Below are 24,651 nucleotides of genomic sequence, written 5' to 3'. Positions count from 1 at the left end.
GTAGATTTTTCCAAAAAAACGTACTCAAGTAAATGTAATTGAATAAATGTAACTAGAGCATTGAGTATAGAACGGTTTCAGAATCACCGGACATTTTCCATCAAACCTTTTTCCCAGCATTCTTAGCTAAAAATACACATAAGTAGATCCTATTTACTAATTAAGTATCGACAGCTGGTTCAACTGGGAGTGAAGGGATATTAACACAAATGCACGCAAAACTTTTCAAATGTGCATTTGTAATAATACCTTTTATGAATTATTACCATTCAATTTAATATTTTTGTTGGGTCATATAGAATACATTTAAGGTTGTGGTTGAAGAATGCCAAAATGTGGCATTCTTCAACCATTCTTCATTTTTTTCATTTCTAAAAAATGAATATTTTTTATAAGATTAAACATTGATAATAATCAGTGAGCCTTTGGTAGAAAAATTAATACAAGTATCAGAATGTAAGTAATTAAAGTGGGAAGGTCTTATTTTAGAGGAAAAAAAACCCTCCAACATTAAACTGAAAAGCTGAATAAATCCATCCCTTCCCACAATGATTACCAGAAGCTATATTCCCTAAACGTACATGTTGCCACAGCAACATCACTAACAACTTAGCGCGCAGAGCAAAAGAGAAACACTCCAGACTCGTAGAGAAGAGGCGTGGGCCACCACTTATCGTGTCATCCTCTGCTTTGGTCATTCTTCCACAGCGAGACTCTGAATGGAGAACGTCTACAAATCCTGAGATCCAGTCTGGTAGTTTTTACGGGTGTCCTGTATCTAATTAGATGGAATCCATTTTTTTTTTTAAATGGAGCTTAGCTGGTTTGCATTAAAAAATAAATACATTTATATACTACAAAATATTTAAACCTGCTGCTAAGGGTGGCCCAGACATTTATAAGGTTTGTGGGGCAGTGGCGCCATGTAGGTTTGGATTGTTTTCCTCCCTTAATAATAAAACACATACGTTTAAAAACTGACTTTTGTGTTTACTTGTGTTGTCGCTGAATAACATGCAAACTGGTTTGATGTTCTGAAATAAGGAAGTGTGACAAACGTGAGAAAAAAAATAGTCCACCAAGAAAGCGGCAAACACTTTTTCACACCACGGTAGGACAACAGGAGATGTTTTTCATACCGAGTAGGCGTTTCACTCAGGAAGATGATTGGCGGTACACCACCTCCAACCTCCATTTCCTGTTTAAATTATAATCAACCAATTATGGTTATTTTGGAACTGTAAAAATCCAAGTTCACCAGGAAATAAGAACCTTCAAAATCCTGAAATGTCCCTTTAACGCAGTTGCAAGTGCATTTTAGTACTTCAGGTAAAGTCTCCTTGGACCGTTTTCGCACTTGTGGTGGGCTTTGAATAATTTTTTTTTTTTTAATTACTACAGCACCACTCCTTCAAATCACATGTTTCGTCAGTCTTTACCTGAAACAGTTGTTGTGGAACTTGTTATAAGAAGCCATCGTGATGAGACCGCCCCAGGCACAGCCCAGGGAGTAGAAGATCTGCGAGGCGGCGTCTCCCCACACCTGCAGGGACAAAACCACAAAGAAACAGAGGCAATGCCAGGGGAAAAAAATAAAACACTTCAATTTTTTTATAAATATTTTCCAAGTTAGATCAGTACATACCTTTGCATCAAGAACCTTCTGCCACTGTGGAGTCAGGTAGTACTTAATGCCGTTTATAGCGCCGTCCAATGTGATCCCACGGATGAACAGAATAGTCAAAACGACATAAGGGAACGTGGCTGTGAAATACACCACCTGCACACGGACACAGTCAACACAGAAAGCTGCTGAAATCGGTTGAAACGCTTCACCTGCAAAGACGAGAAACGCTGTGAATGTGTACTTGCGACCTGACCTTTCCTGAAGACTTCACGCCCCTGATGAGGCAGAGGAAAACCACGAACCAGGAAACAGCCAGGCAGCCCAGGATGGGGAGGCGGACCTCCCCGAAGTTTCCTATGTCATCGGAGATGTTCAGTACGTAGTGCCTGAAAGGAAAAGCCAACGAATGATCAAACAGTCGACACGTTTCATTTACTATTCCCCAAATCTTTATATTGTAGAATAAGAAAGGAAGCTACCACAAATTAGGTGTTCTCCATCCATGTCTTCTCACATTTTGTTACTCAACAACCAGAAACTTCAATGTGTTTATGCACTTTATTTTTACTGACATTTTCTGTTTCTGTTGTAATTGTTTTATTGCCTGGTACTAGGTATGGCTGTCTACCCAGGCCCCCGAGTTAATGTTTATATGTAAACTAGAGCCAGTAGTTTAATGCATTAATTTCAATGGATTAATTACATAGATTTGAAATTGTTAAAATGTTTTCAACACAATAATTTTTTCCCCCCCTTTTTGCTGGAACCTCTGTATTTGCGTGTTTCTGGTGCTCCTGTAAACCCGACGCACAAACGGCGATTGACGACAAAGTCGCTTCTCTTGGTCCGCTGGGCGTTCACTTTTGCTACGAAAAACTTTCTGATGGGATGCTGGAGAAGAATTATTGTTGTGTGTAAGTTGTGGAAAAAGAAGTTTGGCTAAAATCAAGGCTAAAATCACATCTCAATACAAAACGTATTGCAGCAACACCGATGTCCCCGATGCTAATGTTAGCGTCAACAGTACACATTTCTAAAGCATTGTTTCTTTTAAGTTTTTGATGAAAAGTTTTGATTAATTAATTAAGTACAGACCCTGCAGTTAACTCTATTAAAACTTTATTTCTTTACTCAACAACGGCCTTCTTGTCTTTATCCTATAAGGATTAAAATCACACAGATGTATTATTACTGATTACTTATAATGTAAATAAAATTGTTTGAGTGCTGGTGAGTCTGAATACAAATCCACCGCCTAACATTTCATACTTTAATTTGCAATTGCAATTTAACATAATGCGCCACTTTCAGTTTGTGTTCACATGATTTGTGGCCGTAGCCTGAAGCAGTGGGAAATCATTTCTAAGGGTCTCAATACTTTCGTGAGACGCTGCATGCCACTTGTGCTGGTGCAATCCAACACTGTTCAAATGCAGTCGCACCTTTACTCACATCTTGTTCAAATATTTGACGGCTGTCCGCAAACACGAGCCATGTTTAATGCAAGCTTATCTTGCCAATTTCATTTCGGCCAGCGTAAGTAGAATCATCCTGTAGGGCTCAGTCGACTGAGGTTAGCTGGTCGATGTCTTTTACTGTAGTGATGCCTACAGATAAAAGTTGTTCAGTCAGCAAGACGTCTTTGGCATACCAACTGTGGGTTGCTTAGCAAGGCTTTGTGCAATTACATTTGCACAGACAAGAAAGAAAAACATAATTTCTCTCTCTGCCTCAGAAAAAGACTTTGTAAGCTTAGTTTGAATTCGCAGCAACTTGATCTTACTTCCAGTACTCCTCGCTGGGGCTGGTCCTCTTGGTGCGGTTGACCACCTCCGTCACCCCGGCTACCAGGCTGGCGGTGGCGTTCACCAGGCTGCCGTTCAGCTGGGCGCCGCTGCCGACCACCCCGCTGCAGTCCGGCGTGTTCCAGGGGTTGTTGCAGTACGTCCAGGGCAGCAGTTTCGTCATGGACATGAAGAAGTAGTAGAAGGCGATGCATATGACCACGTTGTAGTAGATCCCGATGTAGGTGGACACCACCATCATGCCGTAACCAACACCTGAACGGGGAGAAGAGAAGAAGAAGAACCCCAAAAAATAATAATAATAAAGGCGTGAAATGTCCTGCAAACGTTTCACTCGACATTTTTGCAAGAAAAAACAGGCACTGTCGGTTTATTACCGACTAGAAATGTTGTGTGTTCACAACTTTTCTTTCATCCCGTTTGCTTAGTCCATTTACCAAACCAAAAGTTGGACAAAAACACATTTGAACGCTTACCTTTGAACATAGGGCTGATCTTCCAGACACCCAGACACCCGAGGCTGGCAAACTGACCGAAGGATAACTCGAGAAAGAAGAGAGGGATGCCGCAGAATACCAACATGATGAAGTATGGCAGCATGAAGGCACCTGGGGAGACACACGGGCAAACACTCAAGATACGACGTTTCATCTGATTTCACAGGTAATTAAAAAGAACTAAATGCATAAATGCTGCGAGGGAATTTTCCATCTACACGTTAATTGCTATCCAAAAAGCAGAGGGATCTAGAAGGGGGCAATAGTGAGAGGCAATTATGCACTGCATCATTAAACATTGCATAAGTGGAAAGAGGGGGGAGGGGAAAACTGTTGTTAAAATAAAGTAATTTAGTTATGAGTCAATCTAAGCTTCGTAATTAGTAGGTGGAAGTCTGGTAGTTTGGGACTTTTACAGAACCCAATATCCATCCATTTATTTTTCTTATTGCTAGGTTACCAGAATGAATGAAAGATATATCAAAAATTGCAGATTTCAATCGAACTGCAGCAGAAGGTTTCAGAGCGACCTGAAAATGACTATGCCTAATTGTGTAAAGGTAGAGCCATGCTCATGTCTGAACATAAAGTTGAAAACAGAATACGTTTCTCCATAAACTGTAAGCTTCATGGTAGAGTTCAAAGAACTTTATGCTGATTATGGATAGTCTGCCTCCTACTTGCTTTGCAGGACAGAGCAATTCTGACTTCAGAGAAAAACCAATAATGATTTGTAAGGCCACCATCCAACAATTACCACAGGAATCAATTTTTTATTGGTCCCAGAGAGGACTAATTGGAATGCATTATAATTTTAAGACACTAAAAAAGTTACAGTTTCTATTGTACAACAATGAATCACATTTTTCATCCATCTTTTAGGGTCATACAACATAAGGTCTATCCATTCTTGCTAAGAATCGGATATTAGCCTCCCCATGTTAACATATATTTCTATAAATGACACCCTAAGTGTCAGATTCTAAAAGACTATCGCTGCTTACAACACAGATTGTGTGAAATATTGACCAAATACCGTAAAATAGTGAAAAAACAAGAAAAAAAAACATCACAGAAAGTATCAATTTGTTTGATATTTTTGCAAATCATGTCAGCTGTAAAAACCGTCCATGTCAAGTGCAAGACTGAGAATGACTGTAAACCAAAGCAAGATCTTCATTCTTATTTTTACAACCTATTACAATTTGTACAGAATATATGTATCCACATATGTAATAACTGTGTGCAATCAGATACATTTTTATTTTTATCAAAGTCTTTTCTTGGACTAAAGCTAATAGGGGAGGAGTATTTCTCCATCTTTTGTACTTAACAGCTTTGCATAAACATTCACATCACTTGCTGATTTAGAAATACCAAACCAGACTGGATTCCTCCACAGTTCAGTGACGCCTGCAGACTTAATGGTGACTGTAGTCGGGGAAAATTTTTGTCTTTGCAAATTTGCAACTGGTTATTTGTGGGAGGAACTCATATTTAGATAGTGAAATGTGGAGTTAATAGCACATTTTAGTGGATTTAGAGCTACATGTCCGGATGTGAATGCTTTGTCCACTTTATAAATAATAAAATTCATTGTTGGTCTCAAGCACTATTCTTGACATGCATCTCCCTGGAAACATTTCTGAGATATGTTTGTGACAACAAATTCAACAGGATCCAAATTCAAAAACAGAATCCAAACAGGAACCCCAAAAAAACACACATATATATATATATATATATATATACAGTATATATTTATTTATTATTTTTAATCCTATTTCTGAATTTCTGTTGGCTGGTTTTACTTTTGAAAAGAAATCAAACCTGCATCTTCGACTTAGCAGGAACACATACCACTCCAAGTAAAGGAAAAAAAGAACAAGTAAGCAAAGATAAACCTCATCTGTGGTGAGAACATGTCATGTGTTCGCTGAGGGGTCAGTAAATGTCCAGCTGAGGCCGTCCAGCCGTGCTCAAGCAGAAATTAGACGGCCAACCGTGAGAAACATCTGCATGTGTGTTTTCGGGCGTAATTTGTCGTACCAGCTGATCCAGGGCAAAGTTAGAGACCTCGTCACTACGGCTAAAGAGTCAGCCATCTTCTGCATGCTACACAACATCTACCGACGGATGCAGAGTCACGGCGTGTGAATGCAGCTCTCTACCAGGATCCCATCTGTGTGTCAGACACATGAAGTAGAACCGCTAAACAATCTAGGAGTGACAGTTTGTGGCTGTAACTGTGATTAAATTCACTTTATTCACCACTTAGTTGACTTCTGAACTGGTTCTGCTGGGTTTAGTTTACTGTTATCGGAGTAAAGGGAGCTACTTACACGTGTACACCACACTTTCAAGCAACGTTACTTCCACTTTAAAAACAAATGTGTGTTGGTCAAGCAAGAAAATCCAAACAAAATATTAAATCCAAAGCTTGTGGGGTTTATTTGGCATGTTTTGTAAAAAGAAAAAGAAAAAAAGTGTACATATTTTTTATAAGGCAATGCTTATGCAATAGTGTTTGACACACTGGGCATGTTTGGTTAAATTGTAAAGGATGAAAACAGATTAAATGAAATTAGGCACATTTTATTAAATGTCTTTCAATCTTCTGCCATAGATTTACTCCACAGTTTGGTCCTTCTCCTCTTCTCTGTGCAACATTCTTGACAGATTACTGTCCAGTAGAAGCCACTGGCACTGAAAACGTCTTTAAAAAATAATTTCAAAAAAGGTATTTCTGGGGCGTGCCGTGGTGGCGTAGGGGATAGTGTGACCCATGTTTGGAGGCCTTGAGTCCTCGACATGGTTGTCACGGGTTCGACTCCCGGACCCGACGATATCTTTCTCCCTTTCCTGTCAGCCCACTTTCATATAAGGGACACTAGAGCCCACAAAAGACCCCCTGGAGGGGTTGAAAAAAAAGGTATTTCTAAACTTTAAAGCCAAAGAAATGCTCTCTAAAAAAAGCTAACTAGCTAGCAATGGGTTTTTTCAGCAGCTAGTTAGTGGTAAAACCCCCGCAAAAAAACAAACAAACAAAAAACACGCCAGCTAGCTAACAGAACAAAATGAAGATGTTTCTAATAACGTGTGTGAAACTGCTTTTGTAATAAATGTTGTTTTTATGATGTGGATCCCAAGAAGGGTAGCCATTTTTACAAAGTCGGCCATGGCTAAACTTTTGCCTGACAGAAAAGTCTCAAGAGCAAAAATAAACTAAATACTTTGTCTTAAATTCATTTTTAAATGAATTTAAGACATTTTAAGGTATTGATGCTTTTAAGGCCTTTTAAGGACACACGGGCATCCTCTGTAACACCACTACAGTCTTTATCCAAAGGCAGCTGGAACGCGTACCTCCTCCATTTCTGTAGCAGAGATAGGGAAACCTCCAGACGTTGCCCAGGCCCACTGCATAGCCCACACTTGTGAGGACAAACTCGATCTGGTTGCCCCAGTTCCCCCTCCGGGAGTTTTCATCCTTCTTCACGGGCTCCCCTGGAACGGCTCCATTCTGTAACAAAGAAAGAAAGAGAGAGGGAGAGGCACACAGGTGACTACAGGTTGGAGCGAACGCGAGTGGCTTTCCGAGATAGTGTTGCTACAGTGAGTCCAGCAGTTTCACATTCCACATAAGAAAAAAAAACACCTTAGTGATCCCGTAAATTGGCCTCAGCCTCACTTCTAACAGCTCCAAGACTCTGCTGGGAGCATCTGAAGGAGTTATCTTTTTCTCTGGACTGTTCAGCTGAATGTGAAGTTCGGTTATTCAAGTGTCATGGTTATCATCAGTTATTATTATCTCCTCTGCCCCGAAGTGGAGCATAAGGTGGGCTCGCTGGAGCAGAAAGGATGGGAAGTGAAATCAGTGCCTTTAGAAAAGCCTCCCAGCATTCACTTTGTGCCGCCCTGATTTCCAACTTCTCCTCTGCTCTCCTCCCTCCATCGCTCCATCTGCTGGCATCAGATGGCCGCTCTCCCGTGACCCCTACGCCCCAGACCCTCAGCTGTGTGTCTTGTCGGCCCTGTTTGTGTCTGCGCGCTGCTCACATGAAGGCACTTGTGCCGCTGCTGCATGACAGATAAATACTGCTAACTCAGATCGCCGAGGTAGAGCTCGAGGTGTCGCGCACGGACTGGAAGTAATCCGACATTCGACTGACTGAGTTCTGCCGATTCAGTTGAGCAAAAGCAGCGGCGAAACGGCAAAAAAAAAAGGTGAAATTATTCAAACGGTGGGCCGGAGTACATGAGCGAAAATTTTTGACTTTAATACTTTAGGTGGGGAAGAGCTTAAAACATGTTTGAATATCTCTACTTCCTCCTCCCATCATTTTTAAACACTAATTTCAGCTTTTCGGTTTCACGGTGTTCAGGCTCGACGACGTGTCAAAGAAAACCGATGTGAGCGCAGAGCCGTCGTCAGGCTGCAGCTGCAATGCGGAGGGGTCGGTGTTGTCAAGGTATCACATCACTGGGGTAAAAATAACCCACTATAATAGTATTTACGCATATATTCATAAAATCATTTATCTTTTTAAGATAGAAAAGGAGGAACTGTTGCTGCAGTTGCTAAAGTATAACACTGTTACAATAACAACTCGCAGGTATTAAAGGCAGGCACCAGAATGACTGGCGTTTTCTCTGGCTGTGTTGGAGAACGTTTTACTTGCAGCTGTGCACTGCCAATCAGCTGGCAGAAATCCGTCCTGATTCCTACAACAGAGACAGCATAAGACATATCTCTAACTGAATAATTTAGTAAAACGGTAGCAGTAGTGCTAGAAGATTAACAAAATACTTTTTGCTTCTCCACAGCAAGTATTGGCAACTACATGTACGTTTATTCTGCATTTCTGCTCATGTCTTTGCCTTGTTAAAAAAAAAAACATTAAAAGTTAACGTAAGTGTAATAATCAGAATGTTCTATCAGTTGCTGTCTTTCTTTGCTAAGTAACACAGTTAGAGCATATTGTTTCACATTTTCTGTGAAAACACAGAGATACCTTGAAACTGTGGTTTCATATATTCAGTGTTATTGTAGAGCATGCTCACACATAACGCGGAAGTAGTACATTTTCGCTGATAAAGACCTGTTCCCAACAAACACAGCTCCTACAGACACATCATGTTCATGAGCATGAAAATAATAATTAGACAAAATAGCAACAACCACATAAACAGCTGCCATATTTTCTGGAAAGAAACAAAAACCCCTCTTGTCTGCGAGTCCAGATGTGCGGGCATGTTTGGAGGGAAAACAAACTCGGTTTCTCCGGCTTCCTTGACCTCCGTTTCCACAGGTCTTCGTACTGCAGGTGCGACAGACAGAAAAGATCAGCAAAACAAGCCCCGTCGCTCGGGGGAGCCTCCGAGCGAGCCGGCGGCTGCAGCGGTGCGTGGGTGGAGACCGCCAGCAGAGACGCCGCCGTTGCAGCGGGTGGCGCATTACAGCATCTCCGTCCCCGGAGTTGACTTTGGAAGAGCAAGAAGCGGCGGAGCACAAGTGCGCAGCTGTGTGCGCGCTACCGCCAACATGTCGGCAGTACTTCTTGTGCCGTACCGCGAGCAACCAGGTGTGGGCGTGCACGGAAAACGCACGCAGATGCGCAAACACGCGCCGTGGCAGGTTGCACTCGACTCTGCGACAAGACAAACAAGAGCGGGAGACGAAACTCGGGGAATAGCAGTGATCCTTAGATCTCCGGTGTTTGTTCTACAAAAGCTCAACTTGATGTGCCCAAGACAGGCTCACACACACACACACACACACACACACACACACACACACAGTGTGCGTGTAGAATCTGAAACTAGTACCACAGGGACAGAAAAGAAAGAAAATGTTGAGTATCGGTGGGCATTTTATGCTACACAGTGACATTTCAGCTTATAAATTCTGAAACCAACATCTTTTACTTACACTTTCATGACTAAAAGTCATAAAAGTGCTTTCAAGAAAATTCTGAAATATTTCTTCTTAAATGTTTTATGTCATCAAACTAATACTACTAACAGACAATGGAAAGTTGAGTAAAAACTTCAAATTTTCAAACAAGAATTTCCTTCAATCCAAACCAATCTGGCAATTGCCCCACCTGTAGAATTTCGAGTTTACTGTGATTACCCTCATTACATTTAGTTCCGTTTCACAAACCAAACAAAAGTTTGATTTCTGGAAGGCGTATACTTGTAGAATCAGACAAGAGTCTGACAAGATGAAGTAGACTTAAATATCTAATAAACCACCACTTCAGATGAAACTTTTTGGAAGGGCAAAGTTGCGCTACATCTGGCATAAAACTAAAAAAACATTGAAAAGACCATCAAACATGGAGGAGGCGGAATGATGGTCTGGGGCTGCTCTGATGCTCCAGGACTTGGACAACGTTTTCTAATTGACAAAACAATGAACTCCGCTCTATTTTCTTGAAGAAATTCAAATTGTAGCGTGAATGGTTGACTTAAAATAAAGGCTTTTCAAGGCCAAATCAAAATCTGGACTTAAATCCATTTCAGTTATTCCAATGCGACCTTAAAAAGTCATGCAGGCTCAAAAACCTGTGTGATGTGACTGTATGTTAAACAGATTTGCAAAGAACAGTTGGCCAGAACTCATCCAGAGTGGAAACCTACCAATTGTATTTGAGGGTAAAGTTTGCTTGTTGATCTGAAACATGCAACAGAAAAGGAAAAGTAGCTAGAAAAGCAGGGAAATAAGTTTTTCTTAATCTGTAATATTTGACGTAAGCTATTCCTGCATCAATTAATCAGAAGTTTAATTAAATCAAACGTTGCAGGTGGAACCTTCGTGTTGGCGCGTTTCTGGTACTCCCGTAAATCTGACGCACAATCAGCAAACCGGCCAAAAATGGCCGACAGTTGTGCTGAATATTACATACATTTAATCTGGTGACTGCAGCGCTGTTTCTCCAAACAGCCATGATGTCGTATGTGAAACATTTTTGCTTCATCACATGAACACAAGCTTTATATTAGAAACATCAGAAACACTCCTCTTCACTGGCACACTGTTTGGAAAACTGAAGCACCGTTTGGTCAGAAGATGAATTGTGAAACTCCAACCTGACGGTACAAATAGAACCTTCTGGAACCTTCATCAAGTTAAAGTTAAATGATCGCTGTAGGACGTCTTTACACTCCATTTATCTGTTGTTGGTCTCCGGTCTGACCATGTCTGCCCGTCTCCAGCAATACATAGAGCTGTGTAATACACAGTCTTTTTTTTTTTTTATCAGTTACTGCCTGTTTAAATGTGGAGGGCCCACAATACTGCAACACAGCTAAATCAAGATATCTACATCGGTTTTTTCCCCTTTACAATCACGTTCCTGCGCTCAGGTGTCTTCAAAAAAGTGATGGTGAAGGAAAGCTAGCTGCTGCTGAAACACTAGACAGTTTTGTAACGTTCAAGACAACTATTTTTTTTTTCTGCAGGTTTTGTCTGCTTATGATGAAATTGAACTTTTGGCTGTAAAAATCTGCTACAAGCCAACATTATCACAAAATGATGTCAAAGCAAAGAGCAGGCATGCTAACATTAGCATAGTGCTAAAACGAACGGCATCACCTGAAAACAAGATGTGAGTTTAGTAAGACATTAAATTAATTTTTTAAAAGTTTGGAAATAGATGGCAAAGTGTTCGGTGATGCTTTATAAAATGTCATATTGGATATTATGCCCAAGTTAAGTTAGAGCAGCATATTCAGTGACTTGCAGAAATTCCACTTGGGACAAAGCAGCTGTTTCTTTAAAGACAAATCCGTTCAGAACACAACTGCATTATTTTTACTGAACTTTTGAGTTAGTCTGAAAGCATAGGTGGACTAATCTGGTAAAGTGAAGTAAAGATGGACTTGATTGAAATATCGAACTGGGACTCTACTTTAGCAAATGCCTCTTGATAAACGACTGAGATTTTAACCCGGGGAGACATAATCCTGACTGGGACCTTCTTGTTAATAAATAAATGTATTTAAGGCAATACTATAATTGGGTCTGACACAAAAAAAAGAGAAAAGAGGAGAAAAGAGAATATTCATAAGATTGTTTTTGAAGCAGACGGCTTTAAGCTGTGCAGCTGACAAATCCTGAAGAGCCTTTAAATATGTCCGACTCGTTCTCTGGCGATAAAGAGCCAATGACTCATTTTTACTTAACTCCTATGAAATGAAAAGCGGCACATGTTGAACAGGGATCTCATTAAGACGGACCCAAAGTGATGACTAACTCTGAGCTACGACAACTAGCTGAACCCTGAGGGCGACATCGGTATCTGACCACGGAGCATCTCTGTGCCCAGGTGTTGTTAGCCTGGGCACAGAGATAAAGCCATATGGGCTTTATGTAACCATCAGTCCCCTCTCTTCTGTCCTTCGTCTTAGTCCGTAGCTTTCACCAGATTCTTTTTAAAATAACCGCTCTGACCTTGCTCAAACCCATGTCACTTTTGGACATTTCTGCCGTCGTACAAGAGCAAAACGGATAAAACTTAAGAGCAGCTAACAGACAAAGTTCAGGAATAACCAGCAGAATTTCTTTTTGACAAATTTCTGCTTTGTTTATTATCGTCTGCAGTCCCTCGCTAATTAATAAAAACATCAACATCAACTATACAATATTTTTGTTATGCTGGAGCTTGTTGTTGCGCAACACCCCCCCCCTCCTTTCTGTCTCTACTCTCTCACTCTCGTACTTCCTCTTCTGAGAGGGGAGATGTGCTACCAGCTCTCCGTCTAACGGGTCCGTTGAGTTTCCTAAATCTGCTGGGATTTACCCTGTCCAGAACTGAAGTAAACTCTGTTTAAGCTGGTTTCGAGAAACGATTCGCCTGGTTATCTGACGGCCTACATCCAGGTGTCCCACCCTTCTTCCCCCTGTGAATTAGCCAGACTGAGCAGCCTACAGCCAACTAGTTTCACAGAGCACACCTGTTAACGGTCGCTGGTTCTCTATTTTACAACTTGCATTTGTTATTGAACCAGGTAGGTTTTAGTAACTCGGGCGAGTCCCAAGGATGAGGTTTTAAATATGGGCTACCAGCAACCTAAAAACATTTTCCACTTTTTCCTCTCCAGAATCAAACATCACAGCTATTTTACAACCATCAAAGAACTTTAAGGTGACTCATTAACTGAATGTCCACAACATCTTTTAGATTTTCTTTATGCTAAATATTTTATTAGTAAGGCATTTTTGCAAGGGTCAGTACAGCTTAATTCAGTAGCAGAAATAATCAAATAAGTAAAATCAATCATCTAGTCTATCTTTCCCTACTGCTGACACTGAGAACTAAAAAAGGGAACCTTTGAGAGAGACGGACGGAGCCTGGCGCCTCGAACCCCAGACCTGGCACGACGACGAAGAAGGTGTGGCAGCAGGAGGAGGAAGTTGATCGACGAAGGCAGGGATCTCTGTAGGTCCGATGAACTTCTTCTCCGCATGGATGGTGAGGTCACACAGGACTTGGTGCTGGCAGGAAAAAAGGCACCAGTTCTTCTTCCTTGTCTTTGTCTTCATCTTTGTCTTTGGGGTCAGAACCCAGCCGATGAGAGAAGTGCGATTCGAAGCCACAGATTGTGGGCCAGACGGGTTGGTCTCCATGTGCAGGACAGTCTCCGGCTCCGTGGCCCCGGCTCTTCTTCAGCTGCAGAGTTCTTTGTCCATCTCGATCTTGGCTCGAAGCTGCCCGGAGGATCCAACAAAAGGTTCCTCTTTTGCACCCACCTTATATAGGGTTTATCTGTCTGCTTAGACAGATGATCTCATATCCGTCACTGTCTTAAGAGACATCATGTCATGATGTCTGTGCCAATGTCTCAGGGTTGCTCAACCTCCTGTGTCCCTTGCCTGCACAACCTTTCACCTACTCTCTACCTCCAACATATCAGTGATGTTTAATTGCAGTTACACAACCTTTTACACCATTTCAAGTTCAATGTCAAAATCACATTTATATCACATTTATTTTCTTTAGCTTCTCTGATTTAGCATTCATTTATAATTTTATAACCATAACTTATATCACATTTATTTTCTTCAGCTTCTCTGATCTATCATTCATTTATGATTTTATAACCATAACTTATTAGTTACTCTTATTATGATCTTAATGTGAGTTATTACAGATGTTTTTCTGAAAAGAAACCAAGAATAATACATGATTCTAATTATTTACTACTAAAGTTACAGTTACTTGTTTTTCTTGTAGGTGTTCTCACAAATATAAGTGTAAGTATTATTACAAGTAAACCAATATTAATATAAGTATTTTACTTTGAATCTTATCAAATTACTCAAAATGTTTAGATTTAATTTTTTTAAACTTTCATGCTTTAAAATAGTCTCAGCTATTTTTATAAATCTGCAGGCTGGAAACTTCCTCTTTTTCCAGGAAACCTGCTTTTCCTGTTTAATGACTCTCTCTGACTGACTATGATTTCTTATGATTAGATAGAAAAAAGTAGAATTAAAGCAAAGTTTGCATGAGACAAAAACAACACACACAACTAGATTTATTTTATTGACACTTAAGTCTACTGTTGGGCCTTGATGTCACTTGAGTGATTCATTTTAAAGATAACTTTATTTATTATTACTGTTAAACTAACTTTATTGACACTTAAGTCTAATGTTGGGCCTTGATATCACTTGAGTGATTCATTTTAAAGATAACTTTATTTATTATTACTGTTAAACTAACTTTATTGACACTTAAGTCTACTGTTGGGCCTTGATATCACTTGAGTGATTCATTTTAAAGATAACTTTATTTATTATTACTGTTAAACTAACTTTATTGACACTTAAGTCTACTGTTGGGCCTTGATGTCACTTGAGTGATTCATTTTAAAGATAACTTTATTTATTATTACTGTTAAACTAAAATCTCCAGCATGGGGAAGTGGGATGAGCTCGGATTTTCTTGACAAGCTACAACCATGAATGTTTTAATAAGGATTTTTTTTAATCTGCCAGGTCGACACAAAGCGGAGCATCGTCATGAAGTGAAAATGTTTTCAAGATACAGATTAAAAATTTTTGCTTTTGGCATCTTTACTTTGTAATTACAACCACACATCTTTTGTGGTATTTCTATGATTTCTACTTTTAGAGGTTAATCATTTTTAGGTACCGTATTTTTCAGACTATAATGAGACTGAATCGGATGATGACGAGAGGGATCCGGGCTTGCTTGATGCCGCCATCGTCCAACTGTTGAATTCCAACACCGAAGACGAGGAATCCGGTGCGCCTTATAGTCCGAAAAACACGGTGATAATAAAAAAAAACCCCATCAAGTCTTATCATAGAGTTTCAATCGGATTTAAGTTTAGGCTTTAAATAGGGATATTCTAACAAACAACTTTCTTGCCCCTACTCACAAATTGCATAAATATTAAAGGGGCTGTTAATACTTTTACAAAGCGCTGTAAGACCAGCACCTACTAGGCAAATCCTGAAAGTGATGTTGCAAACACGAACTGCCGTTCAAAGAAGCGATTCGTCCCCCTCATAAACTGATTTCTGAGCGCTAAAATTAGACTCCAGTCCCCAAAGAAGCTAAACAGATTGTTGTCATTAAATATTCTGCCAGGGCATTCACACAGGTTTGAGATCAGCACTCCGTCAAAGCGTCCTGTTACGAACCGTTCCCTCCGCTGAGCTGATCTCGTAAAGAATGCCGGCTCAGTGCCTCGGATGGAAATGCCAGCAAAGCCGCTGATCGGCTCTGTGCAGACTCAGACTCCGAGCGCAGGGTGTGACATAAGTTGGGATCACAGCGGTTTTATCCAGAAGGACGCCATTTTCCAAATATCTGCAGTTGTAATGCAAATTCTTCCGTCCAGGTAGATTAGGTGCTTATTGCACACTCTTAAAGATCACTGTTAACGTTCGGGTAGCTTGCTTTCAATAGCCACTGCAGGACTTTTAACTCGGCTTCTTAAAAGTTCAACTGGTTGGTCACATAAGGATTCAGTGATTGAGTTAGTTAGATAGTTTTAGCTGCTTTTTTGTCTTTTTTTTCCTCTTTCAGCAAAATTCAATCCACTGTTTGAAAAAAAAAAAGTGTTAAGAAATGTTTAAATCCTCATGTTTAATTTCTCATGTTTTTGTCTCTTCAAACTGAATTCTCACTAGTCTCATGGCAGCATTCGGTAAATGCACAGCTAGAGCTCCTTTGGTCGCAGTGGCAAAGTTAAGTGCTCGTTCATTTTCAGACTTTCTTCCCTGATTTGCTGCAGAGACGTTGAAGCTCATGACGGATGTCTAACGTAGTGTTGTCAGTGCTAGTCTCTTGAGTTTTCAGCTGTCCTTGTTCTGCTTCCCAGGAATTTTGGATATTTGATTTAGATGACGTACTACTCCCATTTAAATCTTCAGTCTGGCTTGGAGTAACTGTGAGCAGGCTGGGAAAAGGTCAACCACAAATTGAATTCTGTTCAGTTTATTTATGAAGCACTGAAATTCTGACAAAAGTCATCTCAAGGTATTTTTACTGTCTACCCAGTGCATTAAGTGCCGGTACTCTCCTAATCTCTTACAAATGCAGGACAGAAACATGGGTAATAATTTTTACACAGATCTGTCTATCGACCAATAGATCACAGATTCTTTGTAGAAACATGACAACAAAAAAATCCCCCAAAACAAAACAGAGGAAGTTCTAAATCAAATCCACAAGACATATTTAAAGCATAACGGAGCCACTCATGTTACCGTTGAGCCTCGTGATGCTTTCACGACATATTTGGGTTTTTGGTTTGATCGTTTTTTATGGGTAATTTGTATTCCCTTTACTGAAAATCTATTCCTTTCCATTTTATCCTATCATGACCTGCAGCATTTTTGCCTCAGTTCAGGTCTTGCCACATTTCTGTGCAGTCTCCTCTATCGATTATTGCCCGAGAGGTCTTGCCATATAAATTCATCTCTTCGTATTTTCTTTCTTAGCTTTTTAGTCTTCATTTTGATCTTTGTGCATCTCCATCTACTTTCTTTAGATCAGTGTTAACGTTTCGTCTTCGTTTCCTCTCCTGCTATAAGTCTGCCTCCTGTTTCTGATTGCGGGCTCAGCTTTAGTTGGATGCGCTCCCGTTAAGTTAACAGTCCAGAGACCACTGTACTGCAGCTGTAATGTATCCAAGTTTCTAAAATACGTTTTACGCTGTTTTGTACATTTTATACAAATTTCCCAAACAAGCAAAAATGCACTACATTTACCATATTTCAAGATTTAAATCTAACAAACTTAAAAAAAAGAAGAAAAATGTTCTAAAGGGGTCGACAAGAACCCTGGAAGGAGGTTTTAGAGAGACCAGAACACACTTTGGACGCTTTAGTTCCCAGTCAGCTGAAGACAACTCTAAAGTGGAAGAAGATTGATTCTAGCAGGACCAGCAAGACTCTTTTCACCTAGTAAAAAACAGCGACAAAAAAAAAAAAAAAAAATCACATGCACCTCACAACACTGTCGGTTCAGACAATATTAAAACACAGCGCTCTTATTTGCGCTTCTTTTTCCTATTTAACTGATTCTTCTAATACTTCCGCTTTCACTCCGACCCATTAGTCCCATCTTCTTCTACAATTGCAACGAAGCAGTCAGTAACGCGCAGAGCCCTGCACGGGCCTGATAATCTCTGCAACAGAAAAGTGATTTGCTACTGCACCCTGTGCGTGTCATTTGCTGTCTGAAAGAATTTTATTTAGACGTTCCCACTGCGGAGCGATGACATTTTACCGATTGCTCAAAGCCTTCTTTCTCTCTCTCTCTCTCTGAAGAAGCTACGGTTGTTGCAGTGAAGGTTCACACTGCTGGTTTAGGCAAACGAATGTAGGTTTGTGTTGTTTGTAGAGTCCGAATTTTCCGCCCCGTTTTAGTTCTCCAAAATTAATTTTTAAAACCAGTTAGTGGAGAAGCAGCTTTGGTCGTCTTCACTCGGTAACAGCATTCACACTAAAAAGTGGACGTGCTTAAACATGGTCAGAAACATATTTGAATTTTAAGGTTAGAAATACAATTTTACAATACATCTTTAGGTATATTTTTGGTAGATTCAAAGTCTTAAGTGCATGTTCAGTTGCATTTATCTCAACACTGCAAAAGCACCAAATCTTACCAAGTAATTTTACTGTTGTTTATAGTGCAAATATCTTACTACACTTGAAATAAGACAAAACTGACTTACATGTGTATGTTCACTGAGATACAGAAGCTTGTTTTAAGTCAATAATTCCTTAATGTTGGCGAGAAAGTGTTAGTTCCATTGGCAGATAAATTTACATATAACAAGAAAAATTTTCCCTTGTTGTAAGTGAAATAATCTTTAAATGGAACTCGTACTTTTTAGTCAATATCAAGGAATTATTTACCTGAAACAAGCTTCTATATTTTGCTACTAAGTTACTTTTAAGTGAATTGTGTCTTAATTCAAGTTTACTAAGATATTTGCACTAGAAGTGAGACAAAAATACTTGATAAAATTGTGTTTTTGCAGTGAAAACAATTTGTTCTTTTTCTTTGAAAGTCAATACATTCACTGGAGGTACAACAAATGTTCAGCAAATAAAAATGCACAATGGAATGTAATCAGCTTTTCTCCAGGTGCATAAAAACTCAGCTGCAACTTGAGTAATACCCAAACCCTTGGTTTCAAAAACCATCAGATTTTTCTTATCAACATGTGAGAAGATTGTCTTGTGGAACTGTTTTTGTTTTTATTGCTTGTTGCCGCAGATATTTTTGCCGTCGCCTCCTGACTACACAGCTGTGGCCTGTGAACTCAGGACATTCTCTCAGCACAGACTTACAGCCCACAGTGTGTTGTTCACCCTCAAGTTCATTTCATTGTTTTGGGACAGACCGTCATGTAACTCTGACCCATCCTTAATACTCAGTATCAGACTTTTTTTAATTAAGACGTTATTGAAAACAAACATCCGTTGGGATTAAATAAGAAAATTCGGTCAAAAAATCTGCTACAGCTTTTGGACGTAGTCCAGCATGAGTTAACCTCTTGCATTTTCAAATTGCTTATAAAGGCTTAACCAAAGTTTCACGAGCCTTTTTGAAGGCACCTCTAATTCTTTCCACACTCAAATTTCTGGACATTTCTGTCATGGATGAATGAACTTACGACCGGAAGGATTCATAAAACTTTAAAAAAGTATTATCTTAAAATGTAAGTGTTAATTGTTAATTTTCTAATTAGAAAATTGTTTTTTCTCAAATTATGTAGGAATGTAGGGATGCTTTTGGAATGTTAGAAACCTAACCTGGTATCAGAATACATCTAATTTCTAATGTATAACGCAAGTTAAGAATCCTCCATAATCTCTGGAGTATATATATATATATATATATATATATATATATATATATCTGGGGTTATGTAGCATGTGTGCTACCTGTTTCTGTGAAAGAGGTGCTGGCTGGTTCACAGCTATCATTTGTCAAGGCTACACCATCTTTAACTCTGAGACAAAATTACACAAGAGTTGTGAGCACTAAGAAGTCAGGAGCTGCTCAGGCAAACTCTCAGCTTGAAAGGGAAAGGGGGATGCGGAAAGGAGGTGAAGAAACTGCATTGTCACTGTCGACATCTGCTTGACGTTGAAAGCAGAAAGGTCACACAACTAAAATTAATATTGGGTGTGCCTTCAGAAGAATAGCTTGCACGGAAAACCTAAAATGACTTGTGGTTTCCATTGTTATGTTGCTTTTATTTTATTTTCTGTTTGGATGATTTGTAGCGTTTGCATACCTCACGCAATGACAATGAAGGCTGTATAGTGTCTGGAGGCTTGGAGAGACGCAGCAATCGGACTTTTTGTGCACGACTTTTGATATGTGGCTCGTGTGCAGCTGTTCCTAGCTGAGTGATCTAAGCTAAATCGTCAGTTAAATATATATTTCTTTGCTTTCTCTTGCCATAAAACAATCTGAAAGCAACGATATCGGCAGTGGATTTGCACTTATGCTAACAGAAAGCATGGTTAGCGTTATGGAAGATGCAGATTTGTACTTTAACTAAAAAACTAAAAATGCTATAAACATTCAGCCTTCATAGTGTCTGCTCTCTCTGTTGCTCTCTCTCACAACATAAATGGACTGTGGAAATAACTCAGCTTTAAAATAGTCTCATAAATCTCCATGCTTCCAAGACTGTCGTTAGTTGACATGCAGTAAGCGGGCTTAGGCGCGGTGCATTTGATAAATGGAAGAAAATCAGATTTTTCAGTCTCAACATCTTCTCTACAGGAATAGCTTTGCAGGTCTGATCATTCCTAGCAGCAAACAGGGCCAGTGAAAAATCCAGCAGTTTATGTCCATTTCAGCACTTACTAAAACATCCATCAATCCATCCATCCAATGTTTTCCGCTTATCCAAGATAAGGTCAACTTAGTGAAGTCCTTCCCATAAAGTTGTGCTTAAACCTCAACAGCGCAGATGTAAATGTTGCAGACAATAAATGTGAAGCTCTCCCTGTTACTCTCTTGTGTGAATCTCTCTTCCTGCTCTTTGGGTAAAACCCAGCCGGTCCAAAATTGCTGAAAAGATTCCCGTGAAACAGGAAACATGTTGCCATTTAGTCCAGGATTCCCAGCCAATGGTCACCCTTCCACTTATTCCAAATGGCACACGTAATCTCCCCTGCTGCACCTATGCAGAGTTTAGTAAACATGTCTGTCTGTGCCGACTGAACCCTCTTGGCTATTGTGGCACAAAAAGCCTACCGGATCCCCCCGAAACTGGGCAGCTCAAAGCGTCTTTTATCGGCGGGCTGTGAGGTGTGAGTAATGGGCCTAAAGACAGTGTAGACCGTAGCTTCTCAACCTGCTACCACTGGGGCCACATACCAAAGGATCCCATTGGGCAGGGATTGAATAAATCCCCCTCCATGGCTGATTAATTGAGTCCAATAGCTTGGGTGTCAGGAGCAAGATGAGAGGGATTCGGGTGCTTGTTAGATAAAAGGTGGGAAAAATGAATGGTCGCTCGTCCAAGGGTCGCTTACACGACGCATCTCTTCACGCGCCAAGTAAATCATGTCCAGCTCATGGTTATAGAAAGCATCTTGAAATGTTCTCATATTTAAATCTAGCATAACTTCTAAGTACAGGTATCTGCTCATTTTACTGCTCCAAGGCATCAGGCTTAATCTTTGTATCAAAACGAGGAGAAGTGTCAGTATGGGATTGTGAACGACAGCACCAGTTTAAATTATACCTCGTCTCCAAATTCCTGTGCAATCTAACACCGATGTGTTTCATGGCTGAATCGACTTTTAATTCAGACAGTTCAAAACGTTTTGGCTGGAAGTGACTGAAGTGATTTTCAGTCGAATGGCCCAAACTGATGTCTGGTCAGTTGGAAACCCGAAAATCCAATTTGATCAGTTAATCAACAATGCACCATCACAACAACGACAATCTGCAGTGTGAAAGTCGCTACTGAGAAAAGAAGAACGTTTGGGGGCGATCGGAATCAGATTAAATCTGTAGCAGCAAGACAAGCGGGGATTGAATATAAGCTGCAAAATTATATTAAGTTATGAACAAACTGACAAAAACAACTGTGATATTGAAATATATAAATCCAGGTAATTTTATGCTTAATGAAACACAAAGACTAAAGCAACTGTTACGAAACTATTTAACAAGAAACAAAAACCTTTATATGAATCCAAAACTTAGTTTAATACACCAGAACTCTCAATATCAGTACTGCATAATTTATTCGCAGTAATATGTCCTGATTTAATGTTTTCGTAAATAGTTTTTAGAAACGGGTGTCAACAGCAGCAGCAAATTGAGTAAAAAAAGTCATCTGCAGTGGAATGAGGCACTCTACTATCATATTAAGATTTGCTTTTTACATGCAGACAATGGTTTAAACTCAGTATTCTGTAATAAGGAACCAACTAATGCTAAGAACAAATTCACATTAGCATTAATAAAACCAGATTTCAAAATCAGCTATCCAAATGTTCACAGTATGAGACAAGATGTAGTTTATACGTGAAGCAGTTCAATTAAAAACCATAATTGATGCAGATTAAACATCATAATTGGTCTCCCTGGATTAAAAGAAAGGTATGAATTGTATAGCTTTCATCTTGCAGTGCAAGAAAAAAAACTATTACTAAAGACCAATGCATGGATCCGTTTCTCAAGATCTTGAAGCATTTCTGTGCCATGAGAATCTTTGTCTATCTACCTGTATATAACCAATAGTAATTTCTTACCACTGAAAAGTTTTTCATTTTTTGTGTTTAACAAATTGCACAAGTGAAACATTTTTTGAAAAGACTTTTATCCCTTGAATTTTTAGTAACTACGACTGCCTGCAGACACCGAATCTTTTTGCTCCGTTCCTCTTTTTCTACAAGTGTGGGACGACGGCGGCCTGTCGGGGCATCGTGACGCTTCACAGATAGGATGTTCTCGGATTAAACAATGGCATTACATGAGCCTCGGCAGGAGAGATTGGGAGACCTGCAGCGGCTGACTGAAACAGAGACAGACACTGAGAGGTCAGAGAAGATGTCAGGGGTAGGCCTGATTTTGTGCAGAACAGCAGGCAGGTTTAGTGGGAGCTGCTACATCCTTTCTCTCTCTCTCTCTCTCTGTTTCGTATTCTCTCGATTTTGCTTAACAAGTTCATTTGTGCGTAGGCCTCCATCGGGGTATGGCGAGTCAAGTGATGCGCGAGACTGGCCCGCGGAACTGTTGGCCCTCGCAAGCTGTTCACCTGCACCCCTCCACTCGCAAACACACACAGACCCACAGACATAAGCAGCGTGTTTATGTTAGATACCGCATCCAGAACTGCCAAGAGCCTGAGCAAGTGCTGTGTGAGTCGTCTTCAAGCTGTAGTGTTTCCACAACATCGGCTGTAGAGTCAGAATTGAAGGAGGCTCACAGACTTGTTTTTGTTGATCGTAGCGCTGACATGCTTAGCTGATTAAAGCGTTGGTTCGCGCAATGACGACTGACTGCTTTAGAAATCATCACAGAAGCTTCTGGTTCCTCCTAAAGCATGGTGATTTTCTGCGCATTTTCCTGCGTTTTTCGAGCTGGAGTCTTTGTCGCAAAATCACGGAAAAGGTCTTTTTTTTCCTGAAGAACGGCCAGTCTCTTTTAGGTTGCAACAAATGGCTTTTACCACCTGGCTTTGACTCAGACTCGAATCCAAACGAGGATGGAGCGTTGCAGTACTATAAGAAAATGACCATGAGCTAGATGACATGTGCAACCTTTTCAGCTATTGAAGTAAAAAAAAAGATTTATCAAATCAATCAATCAATCAAATTTTATTTGTATAGCACATTTCAGCAGCAAGGCATTTCAAAGTGCTTTACATCATTACAAACACAGAAACACAATGCAAGATAGAATCAATCATTAAGTCAAGTTACATCAATAAATTTGTAATTGATTACATTTCAAATACAATTCTAAACAGGTGGGTTTTAGTTGAGATTTAAAAGAAGTCAGTGTTTCAGCTGTTTTATAATTTTCTGGAAGTTTGTTCCAAATTTGTGGTGCATAGATGCTGAAAGCTGCTTCTCCTCGTTTGGTTCTGGTTCTGGGGATGCAGAGCAGAACCAGAACCAGAAGACCTGAGAAGTCTGGAAGGTTGATACAACAACAGCAGATCTTTAATGTATTGTGGTGCTAAGCCGTTCAGTGATTTATAAACTAACAACAGTATTTTAAAGTCTATTCTTTGAGCTACAGGGAGCCAGTGGAGGGACTTTAAAACTGGTGTTATGTGCTCTATCTTCCTGGTTTTAGTGAGAACGCGAGCAGCAGCATTCTGGATCAGCTATATCATTCCTTTCCCCCCTAAATATACCCGACTGTTATTAAATCACAGATCATTTCACCAAATCTTTTAATTTGCTTGGAGAAACAAAAAAAAATGTTACCAAGTATTTTTGGCTTCGTTTCTAGTGCAAATATTTCAGTATATTTGAAATAAGACAAAACAAACTTAAAAGTAACTTTTTAGCTGTGCATTTAATGTGATAAGCTGATGTGATAATGTGGACCTATCAGGGCTTTGTTAAACACGATTAACAAAGCCAACATTTAATCAGGCGACCCAACTCCAGAAACGAGACTCAAAAATCAGAACCAACCAAACCTCAAACAAACAAAAGACAAACTGAGCTGCTGAAATGGCGCATAGGGAAACTTAATTGCTGCTTTAACTAAAGCATATGGACACACAAGGTGTAAGACAAAAATGGCTGCCAAATAACAACTAATACAAAACGTGATGAAGCCCAATGAGGCTGTCGTCAGGAATCTCAACCTGTAGACACACTCTTTACCAACCAGGAAGAAGAAGCCAAACAACTCAAACTCAAAGAAAAAGCTTTTAATATGACATGGAACTGAAATTCAGTCAATCTATGCGGTGGGAAAAGCACCTTACCAAAGTGTGCTTTGATAAGGTGTAATCAAAATGTCACTTTTTGCTCAAAACATGAAAGGAAACATACAATGTGCAACACCCAAAGCACACTATTCCCACTGTGAGGTATGACGGTGGCTGCATCATGCTGATTTTGTTTAAGTTAGAAATCCAGCCACGTTTTTCTTTCCACTTCAAAATTACACGCTACTTTGTGTTGGTTTGTGACTAAAAATCCTATCAAATGTTTGAAGTTAGAAAA

At 39.8% G+C, this 24,651-nt stretch overlaps 1 protein-coding gene across 3 annotated transcripts in view; it reads right to left on the bottom strand.

Moving 5' to 3' along the window:
* The window catches only part of slc6a9 (solute carrier family 6 member 9), a 78,599-nt gene that overhangs the window by 13,571 nt on the left and 40,377 nt on the right, over positions 1 to 24,651 (bottom strand). For 2 of the 3 annotated variants that reach the window (XM_028021280.1, XM_028021278.1), the window contains 6 exons: positions 7,296 to 7,452; positions 3,909 to 4,040; positions 3,411 to 3,687; positions 1,881 to 2,013; positions 1,646 to 1,780; positions 1,440 to 1,543 (listed from right to left, as the gene is read on the bottom strand). In XM_028021280.1, the coding sequence (XP_027877081.1) occupies positions 1,440 to 1,543; positions 1,646 to 1,780; positions 1,881 to 2,013; positions 3,411 to 3,687; positions 3,909 to 4,040; positions 7,296 to 7,452 (938 nt within the window). Of the gene's footprint in view, positions 1 to 1,439; positions 1,544 to 1,645; positions 1,781 to 1,880; positions 2,014 to 3,410; positions 3,688 to 3,908; positions 4,041 to 7,295; positions 7,453 to 7,587; positions 7,690 to 24,651 lie in introns of those variants that run through there. The other variant, XM_028021281.1, reaches the window with a different exon arrangement.

Source organism: Xiphophorus couchianus, chromosome 6 (assembly GCF_001444195.1).
Source record: "Xiphophorus couchianus chromosome 6, X_couchianus-1.0, whole genome shotgun sequence".
Taxonomy (NCBI): Eukaryota; Metazoa; Chordata; class Actinopteri; order Cyprinodontiformes; family Poeciliidae; genus Xiphophorus; species Xiphophorus couchianus.
Note: the sequence above shows the minus strand (reverse complement) of the source record. Positions and strands in the feature narration are given on the sequence as shown.